At 43.6% G+C, this 22,812-nt stretch overlaps 1 protein-coding gene across 3 annotated transcripts; it reads left to right on the forward strand.

The window, feature by feature from the left end:
- Positions 1-357: 357 nt before the first annotated feature.
- Dnaaf10 (dynein axonemal assembly factor 10) lies at positions 358-21,535 on the forward strand. Of its 3 annotated transcripts, none has more exons than XM_063273493.1 (9): positions 400-582; positions 6,294-6,394; positions 8,720-8,850; positions 10,357-10,386; positions 10,930-11,031; positions 13,243-13,358; positions 14,224-14,358; positions 16,675-16,772; positions 20,383-21,535. In XM_063273493.1, exons 1-9 carry the CDS (start codon positions 400-402, stop codon positions 20,588-20,590), a joined length of 1,104 nt encoding a protein of 367 aa, XP_063129563.1. In that variant the 3' UTR covers positions 20,591-21,535. The 3 variants fall into 3 exon arrangements, with proteins under 3 accessions (NP_001121031.1, XP_063129563.1, XP_063129564.1); XM_063273494.1 differs by lacking the exon at positions 400-582 and adding an exon at positions 1,117-1,768; NM_001127559.2 differs by lacking the exon at positions 10,357-10,386 and having other exon boundaries at positions 358-582; positions 20,383-21,531.
- Positions 21,536-22,812: the final 1,277 nt, after the last annotated feature.

A 22,812-nucleotide genomic window follows, 5' to 3' on the forward strand; every position in this document is an offset into this window, starting at 1 on the left:
GCGCATGCGCCAGCCTCCACCAATCAATTTGAAGGCTCCGCCCCTTTTCCGAGGCGGGGTCCATGCGGGGGGCCTAGGGCAGGATTGGTCCGCGGTTCGGAATGGCTGCCCTAGAATATGCCTGTTTGCTAATGTCTCCGTGCCGTCTCGCGCTCGCAGCCAAAGCATTCACATTCTCTAATGTGTCTATGTGAAAACGTTGTGGTAAAGGCGGTAAATCAGCTTGTGCCGTGTGTGGAGAAGTATCTGGTGCGGTCTCAGCAGCTCACCCGGCATTTTCGGAGGCAGCCAAGCCCAGCTTGCTAAGGCGTCCGGGTTGAGTGCGGCTAGGGAGGGACAAACTGCCCCTGAGATGTTTGCAGTTTGGTTACCAGGTTAGCGTTTGGCTGCTTCTGCACCATGTCCACCTTCGAGAAGCCTCAGATCATTGTCCATATTCAAAAGGGCCTCAACTATACAGTGTTCGACTGCAAATGGGTGCCCTGCAGTGCCAAATTCGTGACGATGGGCAACTTCGCCCGGGGCACCGGCGTTATCCAGGTGTACGAGATCCAGCGCGGGGACCTAAAGCTGCTGCGGGAGGTGGGTGCAGGCTTGGATCTGTTTGGGTTTGCGTGGGTCTGCATCTCTCTTTGCCACAGCAGAAACAGAAAGGAGATTACAGATTGAGGAATACTTCAGAGTTAAAACTTTAACATCCCAAAATCTCCTTGCAGAGCTAGTACCTCGGCTCACTGCCAGCCTCTGCCTCTCGCCATTCTCGGTGCAGTCGATTGCAGGGTTTCTGGGAAGCCAAGTGGACATTGCTTGGCAACGTTCGAGGACCATTTAGGCTGTTGGCAATTGTTGTAGTCTACTAGTAGGTCTATGTAATAAACCCACGTGCCATGCCAGCAGAACCAAATGAGGCACCAGCAGGAGACCTACCACGAAGTTGGTGAAGACTAGTAAATACCCCATTCTTTCACAAAGTGTCAGTTCAATGCCTGGTAAGGCCCAGACATGGGAATTGCAATGCCAACGATCTTACGGAATTTATTTTCTGTTGGGGGAGACAGTCAAACAGCCAGACCAAGGATGCATAATGTAAATCAAGATGAGTTTTCTAATACACAGGTCTGTGAAAGTAAAAACAGATTTAGGATGAGTAGTAAGCAACTAAGGCAAATGCAGAGTAGAATATGACGTTTCCAGAAGAAACAACATGAGATAGTGGTGGAAGATCGTTATCTTTTAAAAAACAAAAACCCAAGCTGGAAGTGGTATTGCACAACTTTAATCGCAGCGTTCGGGGGTAGAAGCAAGAGAATTTCAGTTTGAGACCCTGTTTGCAGCGATCACAACCCCTGTTAAAAAAAAATTACCATACACATATAAAAGGGGTAAGTAGGGACCATTGCAAGATCTGTAAGACATTTAACAGATTTGTCCTTTTTTTTTCTTTAAGAAAAGCAGGACACCACTGAAGAACTTTTAGGAGGATAATGAATGACCAGATTACAGGTTTTGTAAAAGGCTGCCAGGTAGCCAATTACAGAATGGTGACAGTAATTGACATTTTCCCCCTTCCTTCCCCTCTCCTCCCCTCCTTTCTCCTTCCCTTTCCTGTACATGTTTTTTGTTTTTTTTTTTCCCTGCATGTATCTGTGTGTACCATATGCAAGTGCACCTGGTGTCCCAGGAGGCCGTAAGAAGGTATTGGATGCGCTGGAATGGAGTTCCGGTGGTTGTGAGTTACCTTGCGGGCCATTCTGCTCTTAATCACCAGGTTGTGTCTTCAGCCCACACTGTTCACGCTTTAAAACTCTTTCTTTCCTTTCTTTCCGAGATGGGTGTTTTCTGTTATCCAGTTGGCCTCAAACTGTTAAACCAGCTTCTCAGGGGGCTGGGATTCAGGCCTGGAGCCACAGTGCTGAGTTGTGGCTAAGGAACAATTTTATAGTTCCTTAAGGTTTTCAGAATGTTTCTATTTGGGTTGACTGAAACAGATAACAGTTTGTTGTTGAGGTGCTGAGAGTTGATAAGAAACTAGGGCAAGTAGGAGATAAATAAACTTGCATGGCAAGCTATGTGTTCCTTCCCTGAGCTTTGCTGAGAGCCTGTTTTCTGGTTTAGTTCCAACTCTATAGCCAGGCATTGGACTTGGAGATTCTAAACATGGTTTGATGCTTCCCGCCTTGCCTTGTGTTCCTCACTGCTTAACGCGCAGTCAACTCTTGCCAGTCCAGGGGCCAGTTCGGATTATCTGATCTCTGCTCAAGGAACCTTTCAGTACATTCCACTCCTATAATACTGACTGTCTGTGGCAGAAATAAACAGTCTGCCGCATAAGCCAGAAAGCAGTGCCTTCTCCTGTGCTTTGTAAAGACCAGTCTCTCAGTACACATTCATTCAAAGAATGAAGACTGAATGAACCTGAGACCCAGTTTTAAATACTGGTGTAGGGATTGCCAATCAGTGTTTCTGGTAAGGACTCTGAACAAGGAAGCATTGGCATAAGAGAAGCCTTAAAGTGAGGGCCAGTCAGCCCTCAGCCAGAAAGCATTTACAGGCTTGTGTTTTGCTTTCCCAAGAATTACAATTTTTTTTATATAGTTTAGTAATAAGTTATTCGAAGTGAAATAGTGTTTATCTCTTCTAATTTCTGAAGAATGCTAGCAAAGTCTTATTTATTTATTCATTTTTAGTGAAAGTAATATGTGTTTATGAGAGAACGTTTAGGAAATATAACTAGGGATAAGAAATTGTCATACCTAACCTGAACCACAAGAATGACGACTTTGATGTTTTGCTTCCTTTTCACTCCACTAGTAATTACTGAGGCTGCCATTAGAGGTACTGGGCTAAAAAAGAACATTTCTAAGGAACACGTTAGAAACAAAGCAACTTTCAGAACTTAATGTTGTATTCGTTTGCGCTGCAGCAGAAAAGCGTGCAGGTTAAATACAGTCAGTGGTTCTCACTGCATCAAAGTTTATTTCTGTGTTTGGTTGCTAATCATGGCTGTGTACAAGATTTAAAATACCCATGCCTTGCTTATTAGAAATGCGACCTTCTGCTAGTTGATTTTGGTGAGTGCCAGAGTTGAGAACTTTTGGACCAGGTAGATTACTTACCTAAATTTTAGGAGGCATACTCATTTTGTTATGATGAATTGCATCAAGACTTGCTCCGAACCCACTGCACTCAAGATAGCAGAAAAAAGGCGCAGGTCGGCGATTGCCCGTGTCCTGCTTTATCTTACTGCTAAAGAAGTGGATAGACATGGAGGGCAGAAGGCCGGGAGTTTGGCATGCACCTTTAATACCAGCACTCAGGCAGTAGAGGCGGGAAGATCTCTGTGAATTTGATACCAGCTTGGTCTACACTGCTACTAGCCTCAGAATAGCCAGAGCTGCCTAGTGAGATCGTATCTCAAAAAAACAAAACAAACAAACGAAAATAAACAAATAAATAGAAATGGAGGGTCAGGAGTTAGAGAGATGACTCCGAGGTTAAGCACACCAGCTTCTCTTCCAGATGACCCAGGTTTGATTCCCAGCACCCTGGGTGGCAGCTCCCACCCGTCTGTAGCTGCAATTCTAGGGGCTCTGATGCTCTCTTCTGGCTTCCTTGGCACCAGCCATGCATCTGATGAACAGGTCTATTTGAAGGCAAGATACCCGTACACATAAAAATTAAGGAAGGAAGGAAGGACAAAGAGAAGGCAGGTTCCCTAGTTGTACAGTTTGTTGGGGCACATGACCAGAGTCTAGCCAAGTGTCATTGCATCATCCTTATCTGAAACTTCAACCTATAAGACATTTTTCCCCCGCTAATGAACTTAAAGGTGCCATATGACAAAGACAACCCTGAAAGAGGAAATCACGGTAAAAATTGGTGGTAAGCTAGTTTGGTGTTTTTGCTCCTGTGCTGCTGAAGTCACTGCTTGTTGGCATTTGCCTAACTAAACCTTTCTATGTTAATTAAGTAGTGCCAGGATGTGGAGGAGGAAATACTGACAAGCTGCAGTCGGCCCACCTACAGACAGAACAAAAATAGCTCTCATGGCAATTATTGATCTTGGGCTTCTGTAGTCACGCCAACATACACTCCTGGGTAAACTATCACTGATGGCCAGACTCAGTGTTTATCAATTTCATATGCCGATTTTATGTGAAGTAATTTTATCCAAGTAGATCATTATTTTACTTTTAACCAATTTGTTTTCTACCAAAGTAACCACTGGATTCTCCCCATCTTTCCACAGAAAATGTACTTACAGTGTAAAAAGAGAGCTCTTCCATATGCTGTACAAGTCAGGGGTTTTTGTAGTGTCTTCTGAGTTTCTAGTTTCTGTGAACGTCTGAAAGCAGAGGAAACAGGGCTGCTTTCAGAAGTCCGTGGACAACTGAGCCAGCCTCTGAGTGAAGTGGGTCACGCTGCAGGCGGCTCCCACAGTCTAATGTTTTAAATTGGTTTCACCAAATGTTTTGAGTTTGATTCTTGAGCAGTAAAGTAGTAATATCTAAGTTTCTGCTTCTTTGATTAAAAAAAACAAAAAAACAAAAAACAAAAAACAGAAACCCTGAGGGAAACATGATACTATATATTTATCTTGCAAAAATTATGAATGGGAGTTAAGACCAGAAGAGAAATCTAAAAATAGCTCTAATTCATTTCTGCACTGATTTTCTCTCCTACTTTTTTCATGCTTCGGACTTTCTTTTTTTAATGTTTCTATTGATTCGGGCTTGCAGAATAGGGCTGTGTAATAAACTGCTTCTTGGAATCTCTTACTGGCCTGGAAGCAGCTTCCCTTTGTATGAAGAGCTAGAAGTCTGCCTGACAATTGGGATATATGTAAGAGACATAAGTTCTCATTTTGAGAATGGTATCTGTGGGGCAGCGGCGCATGGTTGAGGGGCTGCTTGCCGTGCAAGCATGAAGACTGAGTTTTAATCTGTGGCAGCCATATAAAAAGCCAGGCACTTCTGCTCACCTCTGACTCGTGCACTGTGGAAGACAGAGACACTGAGAAACCCTGTCTCAGAGGAATAGCGGAGAGAGTGATAGAGGATACCTGAAGTCCGCTTCTGACTTCTGCACGGATGTGCTTCCCCTCCCACCCACCCCCCACACACACATCTGGAAAATCCTGTGGAACGATGCTGCATGTTATCACGTGCTCAGTATATGTAAACAGTTTGCATAATCTTTTGCAAATGGCACCAAACACCATTGGAGGCACAGCAGGTAAAATCCAGGGGATGAAAAGGGCGGAGTGGGGAGAGTGCTGTGCTGCTGGCTTTGCTGTCTGTCCCAAGAACTGGTGCTGAAGGGCTAAGGGAGGCCTCCTTATGCCCTCAGTCAGAGAGCATTGACTGCCTACCTACCAGGTTCTATAGACAGGACTACGAGAGGCTCCTGGACATCTTTGTTCCTGTGCCTTCAGAAAACAATGTCTCCATTGTGATTGCATTTCTGCTGCGAGGTAGCACCTCTTTTACCTACACACCAGCAGAAATGCAAGCCCTTTCAGGATTATGAGAGGGAAGATTAAAAACCTCTTTGTAGCCTAGTGTGGCCTGAACTTCACCGTGTAGCCTTGCCTGACCTGGAACTCACAGCTGCCCTTCTGCTTCTGTACCTGAAGTGCTGGCTACAGGGGTGAGCCACCACACGGGGTTAAGGAGGCAGCATTTGGGTGCTTCAGAAGATGATTCTTTCTCTGTCTCTCTTCTTCCCTTTCCACCTTTCTCTCCTTCTGTCTCCCACTCCCGTAATCCTATGATCTCTGGGTTTTAGACCAGTTGGAATCATGTCTGATTTAGGCAACAAAATGAGAAACCTTGTCTCAGAAACTGGAGAGTGAGATCCGAGGTCCCTGACTGCTGTCCAGAAAGCCTGGGTTTGATTCCCAGCACACATGGCCACCACCAGTTCCAGGGGCTCCAATCCAATGCTCTCTTCTAGATTATGTGGGCACTGCATACACCTACATGACAGCAAAACACCCATACACATGAAGTAAAAATAAATAAACCCTACTTACACAGGGACCTAAGAGCTCAGAGTTTAAGGACAACCAAGGTTTTATGAAAGACCCTGTCTTGAAACAAAAACCTATCTTTTGACAATGATATGCTTTTTAAATTATACAAAATTAACTAAAGAAAGAGTATAATGTCTGTAGAAAACGTTTTATTGCTTTTATGTATAATGCGTTTATAACCCCCACAGCAAAGCTGTCAGTGTTGTGGTTATAAATAAGTGTTTACATAAGTAAAGTGTCCTCTCTCCTTTCTGTCCAGATTGAAAAGGCTAAGCCCATTAAATGTGGGACATTTGGGGCCGCATCTTTGCAGCAGAGATTCTTGGCTACTGGAGATTTTGATGGGAATCTTCATATCTGGTGAGATCGTTAAACAGTACTCCAGTGGGATAAGTACTCTGTTCGATAGGCTTTTAGTCTTCTGAAAGAGAGTTCTAACTTTAAAATACTTACTTCAGATATTTTAATTCCTTCCAAAACTGAAGCCATGAGGACTGCGTTATTCCTCTATGTCACATTCAATGTTTACCTAAAATCCTCACCTTCATATTACATTCAGGAATATGTATGTATAACGTTATATGTTTGTGTATGTATATGCATGTAATAGCAGTGAACAAACAGGCCCAATGTGGAAGAGAAAGGAGGGATCTGTGGGAGGGCTTGGTGGGGGGATGATATAATTATACTATGACCTCAAAAGGTAAAGGTCAGAGGTTTAGAAAGATGCCGAGCTCTTTGGTTTAGAACTTGAAACAGTGTTACCGGTTCTTACCTGCCCACAGGGTATTTGGGACTGGCAATTAATTAATGCCATTTTAGTAAGAGTTTTGACTTTTTAGAGCGATGCACTGATTTTAATTTTTTCCATGCAGAACTCCCAGTTAAAGTTTTGGTTAGTATTTAATACTTTATGATCTAGACACGACTTCTAGGAAAATGTCTATTGAACAACTCAGTAAAAGCCTGCTTTGAACAAAATCACAGAATTGTCCGTTGCCTTTATATAAATCTTACTTAGAATTGTTTCTTAATATTTAAAGTTAAATGAATTCAAATTTCTCTTTAATTACTTTGTGGAAAAATCTATTTTCTGCATTTAAAGTATACAGCAGCTCTCTTTCTTTGTTTCTTTCTTAGCTGCTCATTTCACCTATGAGCTGTTTGTTTTGGTGACAGGGTTCCCATGTACCACTGGCTGGACTGGGACGCACTGTGTATTACTATGTAGACCAGGCCAGCTTAGAACTCAGGATGAAACTGGAGGAGGGTGCCAGCCTAGGGCTTGTGGCAACCCGTTTTGGTTGTCATTTGTATTGTACTGCTTCATAGTTAAACCGTGTTCACATCTACCTGATTTTAGAAACGTAACATAAAAGTGAAGCTAGTGTAACTCCTTGCTCTAAAAGCTAGTGCAATTTTCCTTCTTCTGACTCCTGCTATTAAGTTCATATTTATTCATCATTTTACATACTTTGTCATAGAGCTTCAGAAAAATGGAAGGAGAGGCCAGTGTCTTACTTTCTGTATTTTATTTATTTTTCATTGTTTTGGGGGCTTATCATACAGACTAGTAGATGTTCATTATTTTAACTGTATATGTATATATGCATATGTATGTATCGATATGCTTTGGTCATACTCGTTTCCCTCTACTTCTGCTTGTACTTGTGTGCCTGCTGCCTGATTGCGGTTCTCTTCCTGCCGGATAGAGCCACGTTTGTCTGTCTGTCTGTCTGTCTGTCTGTTTTGAGACAGGGTCTCTCTACATGGCCCTGGCCGCCCTGGAGCTCACAGTGTAGATCAGGCTGTCCTGTAACTCACGGAGATCTGTCTGTCTCGCCCTCCTGAGTGCTAAGGTTAAAGGTATCCCCACACTCAGACTAAATACATCCTTACTGTGTTTGTTCCATTGCCCACTCCCTCTGACCCTATTTAAGTTTTGTTTTGTTGTTTTTGTTGTTTAAATTATTTTCACATTTTATTTAGTGTGTGTGTGTGTGTGTGTGTGTCCTTCTGTGTGTCTGTATCTGTGTCTGTGTGTGTTCATGTACATGCCCTAGTGGAGAACAAATGTCCTTCTGTCTGAGTGTCAGTGTCTCTCTGTAAATGCACATGCACTAGTAGAGAGCAAATGTCCTTCTGTCTGTGTGTCTGTATCTGTGTCTCTGTGTGTGCATGTGTGGAAGATGACTTATGGGACTGTTTTCACTTCACACCTTGTATGATCTGGAAGTCAGTGCAGGTCGTCAGGCTTGACCTATATACACACATATATATACACATGTGTATGTGTGTACAGTTTTAAATTTATTTTCTATGCATAAGAGGAAACATGGCATTTGTTTTCCCAATTCTGGCTTATTTGCTTAACATAACAACTGGCCCCCTTCTTACAAATATCCTTGTTCCATTTTTCTTCATGGCTGGATAACCTCTCATTGTGTTAACCTTAACCACTCATGCCTTGATGGGCCCATTTCCGGTGCTGTTGAGTCTGTTTCCGAGACTCCTCACTGAGCTCCTATCACCAAGTGTTTTACTTGTGTTCTCCTCAAGCTTTTTCAGAGCCTCTCTCTTACGTTAAAGTCTTCCTCCAGCTTGAATTGTCTGGGGTTTTTTTATTTATTTTACTTTGAATTGGTTTTTAGGGCATGTGATAAGTAGTTGTGTTTTTTTGCTTAGGAATTTGGAAGCTCCAGAGATTCCGGTGTATTCTGTAAAGGGGCACAAAGAAATCATAAATACCATAGATGGTATAGGTGGACTTGGAATTGGGGAAGGAGCCCCGGAAATCGTGACGGGCAGCCGAGATGGTGAGTCAGCTTAAGTACTGAACAAAGGTGTAGTGGGCGGGCACCTTTGTGCATTGCCATACGCTCTGCCGTGGAATCGTCTTGTTGGTCTGACTGTGTAGCTGCCGTTTGTGCATCTGCATTTTAAGGGACAGGTTTCACTGTGCGTCCCCAGTTCCTTGCAGGCTTCTGTGTATTTTCAGATGGAAACCCAGCGCTGAATAGGTTAGTGTGGACTTAGTTCAACACCTAGGCATGAGCTGATTTGAATGGCTTACAATGTCTTCACAGGTTTCTGAAGCAGCCAGTGATGTGATGTGTGTGGCGGCTTCTCATACTCTTTCTAAAAAGCAGAGTTAGTCCTTAGCACGATGTCAGGTTGACAGGTACCTGAAGACGTATTCTGGGATGTGTCTGAGTTCCCAGCACTGGCCTTAGGGACCAACAGACCAGGTCTGGATGACTACATGGACCTGGGCTTTGTTGTCTCACATGGAGATATATTAGTTGCTTTTAAAAGGTTACCGTAAAAGAAAAACAAAATATAATCTTCTAGTAGTTTCTGGAGAGCAGAGGTGTGTTAGAATTACCATTTCACAGGAGCCATGTGAAACACAAGGGAAGATGGCAGGCAGTCCATCATGCCGCCACAGCGCTGTGCTTCTCCATCGTACCTTACAGTTCGCAGATGCAGACGCTTCTGCTTCCATAACTCTTACTTTAATGGCTGTAACATGCCATCGTGTGGCTATAACAGCATGCTAAACTATGCTTCTGTAATACCCAATCAGTGTGCTCCATGTTTTCTGGGTAGTCTTAGGACAGTGGCTTGAAGCTTTGAAGAAGTGGTTGTAGTTGAATATGTAAGTCCTTGGGGATATTTTATGACTTATAAAATGTATTTCTTTTTTTTTTTTTTTTTTGGTTCTTTTTTTTTCGGAGCTGGGGACCGAACCCAGGGCCTTGCGCTTCCTAGGCAAGCGCTCTACCACTGAGCTAAATCCCCAACCCCATAAAATGTATTTCTAAATAAACCATAGTACCCATTTCCCTGGCCAGCTGTAGTGGACAAGAGACTACGAGTGGCTAACATTGCTCTTTCCTCCTGTAAGGTCGTAGATTAGAAACTGTCCTCCGTTTCCATGTACGCTAGTGTCAGTGCCTGAGCGTTGATTAATTCTGCGTTTTGAATTGTCTTTACGTTCTTTGCTATGTCAAGTGTGGGAAACTTACTAAGATCTTAGTGACTTGTATAACCCCACAGCTGAGATGGTAATCGCTGTCAGATTTGTGGGAGTCCCTCCACAGAGATTGCAGCCTTTCTGATGACCAGCTCTATCCCTGGTCTCTTTTGGGGATATTTTTTCCCTTCCCTACTCTTGCTCAGATGTAGGCCTTTTAGCCACCTCATTACATGCAATCATGTTGACTGTAGGCTGTGACACTAGTAATCTAGTTAGTAATCCTATAGTATGAATTGATTTAAGTTAATTTTATTGATAGTTTCCTCCTCGTTAACTTATGCAGGAAAGTTGAGCTCGATCACATCTGAAAGAGGTGCGATTGATTGTTTCTTCTTCTGGGTCAACAAGTGAAACTGGACCTCGTGCATGCTGGTCACTCTGCCATGAGCTGCCTCCCTACAATGGAATGGCATTTTAAAACCCCATACAAAAGTGTGTTGACAGCGCTTATTCTTCTGTATAAGAAAAGAACCAATGGTTCTATGTGTAGTAAGAAAAGTAAAGTTAAAATGATACTCTCACTATTCTAAATGTGTTTGTATGTATTTGGTGCTAACCCAGACAATAAGGCATGTTTTGAATTGTGCACTTATATTTGATGTGCCTATCATCACTTACAGATAACCTAGGAATACTTTTTGGGTTTTCTCTGTATAGCTATTAGTTTAGGAATCAATTCTAATACTAACATGGGGTTATGTCTGGTATCAAGGACAACTTAACCACTCTGAACAGTTTTCAGATGTTGTAACAATTATTGTCACGTGTACAGATAACTGTAGAAAGAGAACATAAACAGGAAATATGATCGATCAGTCACCATTGAATTTTGCCCACTCCCTTTTATCCATGACAGGAACTGTAAAGGTGTGGGACCCGAGGCAAAAAGAGGATCCTGTCGCTAACATGGAACCCGCACAAGGAGAAAACAAGAGAGACTGCTGGACTGTGGCATTTGGTAAGTTGTCAACAAGAAACCTCGTTTCAGGTTCATCGTGGCTCAGGAAATGACAGGCAGTCTCCGGTAGCCGCTCTGTAGACTCCTGAGGTTTGTCTAGGCCGGCATCATGGTCTTAGGCAATCTCAGGCCAGGGTTTGCGTCTTCACCGTGCTAGTTACTGTGTGGCCGGGGGAAGTTACTGTACGTACAGCATGGCTATGTACAGCATGGCTAATAGCGTTGAAAAGCCAATGAAGTAAGTCACTAAAGCTCCTAGAGTGGGCATGGATTACGGAGTGTTGAAAGTATTTACTATTATTATAATATTTTTCTGTTTAATTGGTAATATTGGCCTAGTTTAGTACCAAATTCCATTAATAGAGCTAAGCCTCAAAGTGATAACCTAAAAAAAAAAAAACCCCTCACACTGCATTTTGCAGTGTTTCTTTTCTAGAAAATAGTTGTGCCATTGCACGATTATTTCATATAAGTCTGATAACTGTGACCTGTGTTAATATACTCATAGTGCATTCTGACCTTGTCAGTGTTGCTGCTTGTCTTTGATTGTAAACGCTGCAGGCCGGAGCCCAGGCTAGCCGCCTTCCCAAGCATGTACTGCTGCGTGCTGCTCCGTATTTAGATTTAAACCTGTGTTTGCTTTTTGATAAGGCTGGCTCCAAACTGTCAGAGATCTTCCTGCCTCTGCCTTTCAAGGGCTGGGATATGGCATGTGCCACCACGACCTGGCTTTTGTGATTGTTTTGTTGTTTTGAGACAAGAGTTCACTGCGTTGCTCAGGCTGGCCTCAAACTTCTAGTTCAAGTAATACTCCTGCGTCAGCCTCCCGAGGCCCTGGAACTGCAGCCGTGCACCTCCATGCCCGACTTTAGATTTTTTTTTTTTTTTAATTACTTTAGCGTGAATATGCAGCAGTGAAACTGGGTTGTCGTTGAGACCTGAAGCATATGGTTCAGTGAGGAAGAGCTGACGTCTGCTTTCCTTACAGTGTAAAACATAAGTGATACACCATGGCAAGAGGCGTCAGTCACGCAGACAGACACAGAGGCAGACAGGGAGGGAGATCGTTTTGATCTCAGAACAAGGATTCAGAGGATTTTTGTCTCAGAAATAGGGAAAACTTTGCAACATAGGGAATAGCTTCAGAGTGCCCCAGAAGGAGATGGTGGAGCAACTGGCCACAGACATGACTCTAGGCACAGTTATTTGTGGGGCCTGGAGGTAGTGATCTGCCGTGGACGGTCCGTGCGGTCAGGATGTCACTGCTGCTGTGCAGTGGGGGTGGAAGGCACAGTGGTGATGAGTTGAAGTTTTAGGGGGGTTCCAGGTAAAGAAGGCAATGAAAATGATACACAAGACAGATACAGAGTAAATAGTATTTACAATTTTGTGTGCATTAAATGGAGAACAACATAAAAGATTCTGCCCAAGATGATCATGAGATTTGATCATGGAGGGGAAGATGCTTTTCACTGAAAAGTTTCACAAGCAGTGGGGCAGTGATAAGCTGAGAACTTGGGACCTAGAAGGGCAAGATACTGTACCATCAAGAGCTCACAGTAGAAACGCAAGCCTGGAGTATATGAGGAGGAAGCTGGAGGCAGTCGAGAATGAAGACATTGGATTGGAGTCAGGTATCACCCAGGTAGCGTCACACATTGGTAGCACCTTCCTCTTCCCTCACAGTTCCTCTTTCAGTACGAGTTATGCAGGAAAACCATCCTGGAGCTAAGCAGGCTGAAATTAATGTCACATTTTAAACTTCAGGTGTGGTCATCTACACCACTAAAGATGCATTCCAACTCATTACAGAGAATATTCTGCAAAATAATTTTAAAACATTTGCATCCATATATTGTCACTACTCAGGAATGGAAAAGAAGCATAAATGTCTTCCCAGGCCCTACTCAACGTGAACTGTAGTTGGTCTGTCTTTGCGAGTATTAGAGTAGATTATAGATTATAGAGAAGCCCTAAGCCATATCTGAGCCGGAGGGAACATTGCCTTTTTATTTAGAATCCAGTAAACACTCTCAAGTAGACTTTTGTCGTAGAGTTTCTAGTAAGTATTTTTTTAAAAAGTTATTACTCCTCATCTCCTGTTAGGACTGATGGCTGGGGTTACCCCAGTAATTTTTAAAAGTGAGATTATTTTTCTCAGCAGCCTTTACCTTGGACTTATGAAGCCCTGAAATGTACCTTGATTTCCAGGCAATGCTTATAATCAAGAAGAGCGTGTGGTTTGTGCTGGCTACGACAATGGGGACATCAAGTTGTTTGATCTGAGAAACATGTCACTGCGGTGGGAGACAAACATTAAAAATGGGGTAATGTGCATTGCTGTCCTGTCCACTTCCCTGAGTGTGTTTGTACCTGCTCCTACCGCCTAGCCCAGCACAGGCCTCAGATCCCTTCTCTTGACCCATGCCTCTCAGTCTTCTACAAAAGGTAGCCTTTCAGGGCCAAGCCATCTTGAATCTAATGGCAGCCATACATCCTTTCTTAACAAAGTGAACTCATGGGCTGAAGGGATGGCTCAGCCACTAAAGGCTCAGCTTACAACCAGAGTATAAGAAAGTGAACACGTATTCAGATGTGGTTTGTACAGAGTCCATGGAGCCTCCAGCCCATCTGAGGACCACACGGATGATATGGAATTGAGTAAATAAGAGGCCTTTTTCTTGCTGGAGTAAGAAAAGCTTCGCCAAATACCTTTGGACTTTTGGTTCTTCAGTTGTTACACCTTTTTAAAGGTATATTTGGTTCCTTTCTGATTTTTGAAGGCAGTGCTAAATAATGAAAACATGGGTTTGTGACTTTCTACTAAGCATGGGAACCCAAGATGGTTTTGTTAATCAAATTAACTCAAAGGTTTAATAATTATTCAAGCACCTCCCCATGGTCTTCTCACTTTTAAGCCATTCAGATAACTTAAAAGAGCCAACAGGGTCTGGAGAATCAGCTTGGTGATTAAGAGCATCGAATGCTCTTTCAGAGGACCAGGGTTTGACTCCTAGCGTACGCATGGTGGCTCAGAGCCATCTGTAACTCCAGTTCCAGGGAATATGACCCCCCCACCCCCACCCCAGTCTGGCCTCCTGGGCGTCATCAAGTGCCCACCTGGTGTGCGTATATGAGAGCAGGCAAAGCCTATAACCCCCTCCTCATTACATGCACATTATGTGCTCTCAGGTGTGCAGCTTGGAGTTTGACAGAAAGGACATAAGTATGAATAAGTTAGTGGCTACGTCCCTGGAAGGCAAGTTCCACGTCTTCGACATGAGAACACAGCATCCTACCAAAGGCTTTGCCTCTGTAACGGAGAAGGTAAATACGGGGCTCTTTCTGTGGAGGGTGGTGTTTGTTTTAGACAGTACTAGAATGTGTCTCCAGGCTTCCTGTCTGCCACGTATGTGTGGGATCTTAAGTGATTTTGTGTACATTACTTTTCCAAAAGTTGACAGCTTTATAATTCCTGATTGTTGTTATTATCTTGGTTAGCCTGGAATCTTAATTTTATTGTTTAAAAACAAAACGCTTGCCGATGCCAAGAATTTGGTCAGGAAATCCTAGCCTAGTGTTTTCTAATAAATGCATATTTCTGTTAATAACTAGCAGTGTACTTTCCAGAAATAACATTTTCACTATGTCACTTTATCCCACTTTATTTTATGTTATCATTTGCTGTAGTAAGTGAACTTACTTTAAAACACTGACTTAGAAAATGGTAGATGTTCAAGAATGTTCTGTTTCTTACACTTTGGCTTCTGCTTAAGATAGCTTAGTGGGGAAGATTTTTGGTTTGGAAGATTAGAAAGTAGGTAAGGAAAGAAAAAGGGAAAATAACTCACAAAAAAAGAGAAGATGTCTGGAATAAAGTAGCTATAAAAGCCCATGTTGAAATACCCTGCCTTAAAGAGACAGGCAGGGAGTGTGACCCTTTCCTAAACATAAGAAGGAAAACAGCTGCAGGTTGGTTGTTTCCTGAAGATTCGAATGTGCAACTTGCTCAAGAAATAAGGTTATATCCCACCCCTCCCTACTGTGGATGCTATGGCATTTCATTCATTTCTTGCCACCCCTCATGATGCTGGGGGATTTAAACTAGCACAGGCCTTGAACTCAGAAATCAGCCTGTCTGTAACTCTCGGGTGCTGGGATTGAAAGTGCGTACCCCCACCACTCAGTTGGGGTTTTTTGATTGTTTGTTTAGCAAAACCATTATTGGAAATTCAAAGGATGTTGAATTTCATGTATTAATTGTATATTCTGATACTTTGCTGGAAGTATTGACTAAGTTTAGTAATTTTCTGGTAGAGTCTTTAGAATCTTTTAAGTCTAGCGTTCTCATATATTACATGAGGGAGCCCTGGGGCACCATGAGAAAACCTGGTCCTGAAATTAAGGGAGTATAAGAAAGAAAATGCTGTACCAAAAGCACATTTCACTAAATCATGGGCAGTTTTCTGAGTTTAGAAAAGCAATGCTCAGGCATTGTCTAAGGAACCTGGAGAACAGCAACAGGACGAGAAGAGAAGTTCCCATGACATTTTGTAGTTAAAACACTGAGAACACACAAGGAAAGGGTGTTGGACAGTGCAAAAGAGAAGATTCAGGTCACTTACAAAGGTAGGCCATAGAACCTTCAAATTTCACAGAAACATTTCGAGTCAGGACGCTCCAGCAGGCCATACTGCTGACCCAGACTATACTCAGCAAACCTGCCTGCTAAAATTAAAGCAGCAATAAAATGTTCTTCAGTAACAGCTAAAGAAAAGGTGGTTGTTACAGTTCTTTGTTTTAAAGCCCACTCTTCAGGCTTCCATTTAGTCTTTAACCATTACATGTGTACTGTCTGCTCGCAAGCCCATTACACATTACATGTGTACCGTCTGACTAGGCCCGAAGCCCATTACACATTACATGGGTACCGTCTGACTAGGCCCACAAGCCCATTACACATTACATGTGTACCGTCTTTGTCTGACTAGGCCCGCAAGCCCATTACACATTACATGTGTACCGTCTGACTAGGCCCGCAAGCCCATTACACATTACATGTGTACCGTCTGACTAGGCCCGCAAGCCCATTACACATTACATGTGTACCGTCTGACTAGGCCCGCAAGCCCATTACACATTACATGTGTACCGTCTGACTAGGCCCGCAAGCCCATTACACATTACATGTGTACCGTCTGACTAGGCCCGCAAGCCCATTACACATTACATGTGTACCGTCTGACTAGGCCCGCAAGCCCATTACACATTACATGTGTACCGTCTGACTAGGCCTGAAGCCCATTACACATTACATGGGTACTGTCTGACTAGGCCCGAAGCCCATTACACATTACATGTGTACCGTCTGACTAGGCCCGCAAGCCCATTACACATTACATGTGTACCGTCTGACTAGGCCCGAAGCCCATTACACATTACATGTGTACCGTCTGACTAGGCCCGCAAGCCCATTACACATTACATGTGTACTGTCTGACTAGGCCCGCAAGCCCATTACACATTACATGTGTACCGTCTTTGTCTGACTAGGCCCGAAGCCCATTACACATTACATGTGTACCGTCTGACTAGGCCCGAAGCCCATTACACATTACATGTGCACCGTCTTTGTCTGACTAGGCCCATAAGTCCACTGTATGGCAAGTCCGGCACCTGCCTCAGAACAGGGAGCTCTTCCTGACCACGGGCGGCGCCGGGAATCTGCACCTCTGGAAGTAGTAAGTCTCTCAGGTTATTTGTGGGTGTGAAGTAAGATGATGAATTTTTCTTTTCTTCCCTTAATATTTGATTTAATTCATTTTGCCGGGATGTATACTTTCTGGGTGTTATATAACTAATTTTCAAAATATTTTCTTTTAATTAATTTAATAGAAATCTGCCCTTTTCTGTCACAATAAATGTATTTGTCATGTTATGTCTCTGTATATGAGAACTACTTAGAAATATTTTGGATTTTCCACTCACCCCCAGCCCCCCATAAATTTGAAATTGTAGATGGGCATGTTCACACTGTTAATTCCAGCACAGCGAAGATGGGCCAAGAGGATTGCATGGTTTGAAGTTGGCATGAACTACATAATGAGTTCCAGGTCAGCCTAGCCTACCAGATATGACCCTGTCTCAAAAAATAAACAATAATTAAAAAGAGGGAGGGATCAAGGGATAGAGGAGATGGGAGATGGGGGATATAGCTTTTTCCAGGTTTGTTTTGTTTTGTTTGATCCAAAACTTTAGTTAAGTTCTATGTTCTAATCATTAGAACATTGCCTCCGGAGTTGGGGAGAGGGTCACAGTGCTCAGGGCTGGGAAATGAGTTTGCTAAGTTCACTGTGGTAGAACGAAGGAAGGCAGCCCGAGGCTCCTGGTTGGTCTCCAGGTGAAGCGTCAGGGATGGCCCTGTCTGCTTCCTGTACCCTGTACGCCGGGGCAGGCTGAGTTCATGTGGAAGCTGTACCATGTGCTGTGGTTCATGTTTCCCGAAGACACTGAAGTGCTGCCAGGTCAACTGTCACTTCAGCGCGTCTTCAACCAATTGAAAACTTCATTAGAACCACAAAAAGCCTTACGCATTATTCAGAAAATGACATGCTTTCAGTGGAAGGATATTTCAAAATTAGCATCTGATTACTAGTGTAAAAAATCCAAACCACAGCATTTACAATGTAGCTTGGCCTTTCAGGTTTACAAACCCTTCTCTAAGCTCCTTTTAAAAGCCGACAAACAGGACTGCAGCCAGATAGTGCTTGTTAGAGAAGCTATTACCTGACAAACCTGTGATTGCTTTTGAGTGAAACAACATTTTCTTTTTCTTTCTTTCTTTTTTTTTTTTTTTTTTTTTTTTGGAGCTGGGGACCGAACCCAGGGGCCTAGCGCTCTACCACTGAGCTAAATCCCCAACCCCTTGAAACAACATTTTAATACAGTCTGTCCAGCCTTGTCTCTTAAGTTGTGCTTTCTGTCAGTAGAAAGCAGTAATGATGATCCAGGTGATCTGGGAGGTGTTGGATAGGTAGATCATTTGATCCAGGTGGTCTGGGAGGTGTTTGGATAGGTGGATCATTTGATCCAGGTGATCTGGGAGGTGTTTGGATAGGTGGATCATTTGATCCAGGTGATCTGGGAGGTGTTTGGATAGGTGGATCATTTGATCCAGGTGATCTGGGAGGTGTTTGGATAGGTAGATCATTTGATCCAGGTGATCTGGGAGGTGTTTGGATAGGTAGATCATTTGATCCAGGTGATCTGGGAGGTGTTGGATAGGTGGATCATTTGATCCAGGTGATCTGGGAGGTGTTTGGATAGGTAGATCATTTGATCCAGGTGATCTGGGAGGTGTTTGGATAGATGGATATTTGATCCTCGAACCTTTGCCCTTTACTTTTCCATGGTTCTAGTCCAGTCTCGCTGCAGTTTAGGCTTTGCCAGGCTCATTAGCTAAGCTGTGCCTACTCCTCGACTCCCTCTTGAGACTGCTAAAGGAAGCAAGTACCAGTTTTCCACATGTGGGTGGAGTGGCGGCTGGATTTTTTTTTTACCTTTATGTTAATAAGTCTGGATCTATATGCACTTGGAAATTTGGAGTTTATTTCTTGGCTTTTTCCCTCAAGATTAACCACTGTACCCCGTGTGCTGACCCAAAGCCGACATCCGGTGTCTTTCTTGATCACTGTCCACTTCATTTGTTGAGCCGGGAACCCCCTGGTTATGGCTGGGCTATGTGAATGGGTGCAGCAGGGCTGACTCTCCCTCTCTGTCTGCCTGCCAAGGAGTAAGAAAGATCACGGGCAGCCCCGAGGCAGCCTGGTGTTTACATGGTTCTGGGAATCTGAATCTAGTCCTCCTGCTTGCAGAGGAAGCACTTTATCCAGGGAGGGATCAGCCCGACTCTTGGCGGTTATCTTAGGTGAGCTTCGATCATTATCACAACAGGCAACTTGGTTACTTTGTAAATGCTTTGGAGCTTTGCTGGGAAGCTTCTCGTGCCAGCAGAGGGAAGTGGCTGGAATAAAATGCACTTGAGCTAGGATTGTGCTTACCGCTCTGGCCTGAGGGTACAGCCAAGCTGTGAGATTCACAGGGCGCCTTCCAGGCATTCCGAGAGGATGCAGACTTTAACAACACACAAACAGAAAAATCTTACGTAGATAATGTGGAGAGGATAGAACCATTACTTATGTTCTTGTTGTTATTGTTCTGGGTTTTTGAGGTGGGGTCTCACTATGTAGCCCTGGCTGGCCAGCAACTGTTAAACAGACGAGGCTGGCCTCAAGGTAGTGGAGCCTCTTGGGTGCTGGGATTAAAGGTGTGCACAGCCATACATGGACTTTATGTTTTAATGCTAAAGAACTGCAAACTCTGCTAAGAGATGTGAGGAGGGTATCAGACGTGCCACTGCACGAGAGAGACAGACAGACAGACAGACATAGTGTGTGAACATTTTATTCCTTTTAAGTAAAATAGTATGTTGGCTGTACAAGGAAGAGAACGTGTTTACTACCTGTGGTTTCTCCTCCATTTCTACTGTGTCGGATTGCTTTGTGCCTCTTAGCCTCTGGGTCTGGATACCATTTTGTTCTTGGATGGCTGCAGGGTTTTGGCATTGGCAGTGTCGGTTCTGAGCTGCCCTGTGAGGAGGTGTTTCTTAGAGCCTTAGAGAAGGTTGTTTCTTTCTTCCCACCTTTCAGATCTACACCAGTTATTATTTAGGTCTTTGGGTCTTTGCGTGAGCTTTCCCTCTTCTTGCCTTAAAATATTATAATTTTAGCCGGAAAAAAAAAAAAAAACCAGATATTCTTAGCATTGTTTTCTCCACTGTGAAAGCACTAGTTTTTAAAACGTCTCCGCAGTGGCATTCCCAGGGTGATAGTACAGAGGTCCTCAGGCTAGGTCTGAATGGCGGACTCTGCAGTGGGGTGTGGTACCAATTCTTTTGTGGATGTGTTAAATGGGCTTTCGTAAATGTCACTTATAGCCTTTTCTGTTGTACACACCTTGCCCATGGTGTCTAGCCATCCAAATTTAGGAAAGAACTACCACAAAAGATTATGGAGAGCCCCAAATCAGACCACCCTATAGCATTCATATTAAAAAAGTACAGGCAGATGCTGAATCGAGATGCCGTGTAGTTTGCAGGAAAAGTCACCATTGCCTGAGGTGTGTCGGTCTAGGGCTGAGCACGAAATCCTGCCTTTACTCGTGTAAGGTCAGTGTTGGAAGGCCCTGAGCGCTGCTTCAGTAATCAGCTGAGGTAAAGTCACTGGAGCTTACACAGAAGAACACCACAGTGCATGCCACGCTCGCTCTCACCACTCTGCCTCTTGTTTCTAGTGAATACCCTGCTCATCGGTCAAAGAAGGACTCGGAGGGCCTAGAGATGGGAGTCGCGGGTTCCGTCAGCCTTCTGCAGAACGTGACCGTGTCTACTCAGCCCATCTCCAGTTTGGACTGGAGTCCTGACAAAAGGGGGCTCTGCATCTGTAGTTCCTTTGACCAGATGGTGCGCGTGCTGATAGTTACAAAACTCCAGACCATTTGACCCAAGGCTTGAACGTGAAACTGTCCAGAGGGTTACTCAGAGAATTCAGCTCTGTGTCCTCTGGCCTTATTGAACACGGTTGGATTTGAGGGATGAATGACAGCCACAGGTACACAGCCAGCCAGCCAGCCTCTAGTGTCTTTGGGTGTTTGGTGACCTGACGGGCACGCTGCTGCATGTGATGGTGCCACACACCAGGACCTGCTTTGTGCCTTTCCCCATGTTTCTGTTCAAACAATTAGAACCAGAGCTGTGGTATTTGCTTGTGGAGCCAGCTACTTAACTGAGGCAGGAGGATTAAGATAGCCCATAAGATCAAGACTAGCTTGGGTAACATTATGAGACCCTGCCTTTAAAACCAGTTGGATGCTGGCACTGAAGAGACAGCTCCCTGAGAAGGCTTGCCTGATGCTCTTGCCGAGGACAAGTTTGGTTCCCAGGAGCCACATCAGGTGGCTTACAACCCCTGTCACTGCAGTTGAGGGCGCCTCAGACCATTTTCTGGCCGTATTGAGCACTGGGACTCACAGATACAGGCACATTCTTAGACATTTATTTTAAAAAATGTATTTAAATTTAAAAAATATTTTTAAAAGCCAAAGTGAGTAGTTGTTATTTAAGTGTATTTTAAGTTTGTTCTGTATCTCCATAGCTCCATGGTTTCTCTGTACATTCGTGCTTCGTTTTAGTGTTTCCACTAGGAGTCACTTCACTTGCTCTGTAAGTACCAGAAGCGCACAGTTGGCTGGACAGCCTGGAGAGCTGTTTTCAGCGTAGCTGGTAATACTGTGACTTCCCGTCTCTCTTACTCAGATTCAGGCCTTGGCTGTCTCTTGACTGTGGTAAGTGATGATGAGCGTTGAAGATTGGAGTGATTTTTTTTTTTAAAGCTTTTTGTTAAACCTTTAAAATATATTTTTAAAATAAACAGGTTTTTTAAATATGTGGAAGCTTTTATTCTTTCGCTTTGTTTTTCCCTCTCTCCCTCCTTGTTAAGTACACCTTAGTTCACTGTTCTTGACTCTGGCCCCATCCTAAGCGGAGCCTCCAGACAGCCCGGATTAATCATACTTGCATTAAACGTCTGTCCCCCAGCTCAGTTCAAAAGGACAGAGGCACCTACAATATTCATAATTTACAAAACCAGTTGATTCCTTATTCCCAAATGCTTGTATACAGAGCACAGCTGTGGGGGCTACGTGCTTGCTGTGCAAGGACGAACCCCTGAGTTCTGAGTCTCTCAGTGAATAAGGTGAAAAGAGTCACACACTCAGCGCTGACCACTGGTGCATGCACACACACAAATACAAAGCACATTTTAAAAGAAATGAGGTTGTGGGTGTAATATCACAAGAAAAATAAAATTGGCCTTTAAAAAGGCCACTTGGATTTTTTTCCCCCCAGTGTTCAAAAAAAAAAAAAATAAAAGATAGGAAATACATGAAAATCTGCCTTAGAATATTTATTGATGATAAAAAAAAGCTTTAAGTAGAACAATTAATTTATTTCATTAAGTTTAAGATGTTGTCAGTTGTAGAATTACCTTGTACCACAGAGAAAAGAATGTGCCAGCAATGCCATAGCCGCCATGCTTTCTTACCCGTCGCACTCAAGTTTTGCACTATTTTACCTCAGTACCAGGTATCGTTCCCAAGGCGTCTTCCATGCTCAGCACACTAATACTTACGGATTAGCTTTATTATAATTTGTATATTTTTATTTTTAGGCCATTTTAAGGAAAATGCACAAAAATAACTTGATATAGTTCTTATTTTCCTCATTTTTATTTTGTTTATGTTTTGAACCCAGACTGCCCTTGAACTCTTTATCACCTCACTCTGCCTTGGGTGTGTGCCACTGTACTCAGCTCCCTCAGATTTCTCTTTCCGTTCTCTCTCTGTAGCCCCCGGCTGTTCTGGGACTTGGTGTGTACATCTGGCTGGCCTTAATCGGCAGAGATCTGTTTGCCTGTGTCTCAAGTGCTAGGATTAAAGGTGTACACCACCACACCTGGCTTTGGCTTCCTATTAGTGTAGGGGAAGCTTCCCTAATTGTCTCCCTAATTGTTTGATTGGCTAATAAATACACCAGAAGCCCGTCGCTGGGTGAAGACGTGGAGGTGGGTTTTCCCGGTCCCAGAGAAGAAGAGGGGAACTGAGAGGGTTGGAGTCGGAATAGGCAGTGAAAGAAAAGGAAGCTGCAGACATATAGGTCTCTCGGGG

This window comes from Rattus norvegicus, chromosome 14, assembly GCF_036323735.1.
Source record: "Rattus norvegicus strain BN/NHsdMcwi chromosome 14, GRCr8, whole genome shotgun sequence".
Lineage (NCBI taxonomy): Eukaryota > Metazoa > Chordata > Mammalia > Rodentia > Muridae > Rattus > Rattus norvegicus.

Coding starts and splice junctions, on each gene's coding strand:
- Dnaaf10 (XM_063273493.1), top strand. CDS start 400: ATGTCCACCTTCGAGAAGCCTCAGATCATTGTCCATATTCAAAAGGGC. Junction 8,851..10,356: donor CGTGACGGGCAGCCGAGATG/GTGAGTCAGCTT, acceptor TAACTTATGCAG/GAAAGTTGAGCTCGATCACA. Junction 16,773..20,382: donor AATCTGCACCTCTGGAAGTA/GTAAGTCTCTCA, acceptor TCTTGTTTCTAG/TGAATACCCTGCTCATCGGT.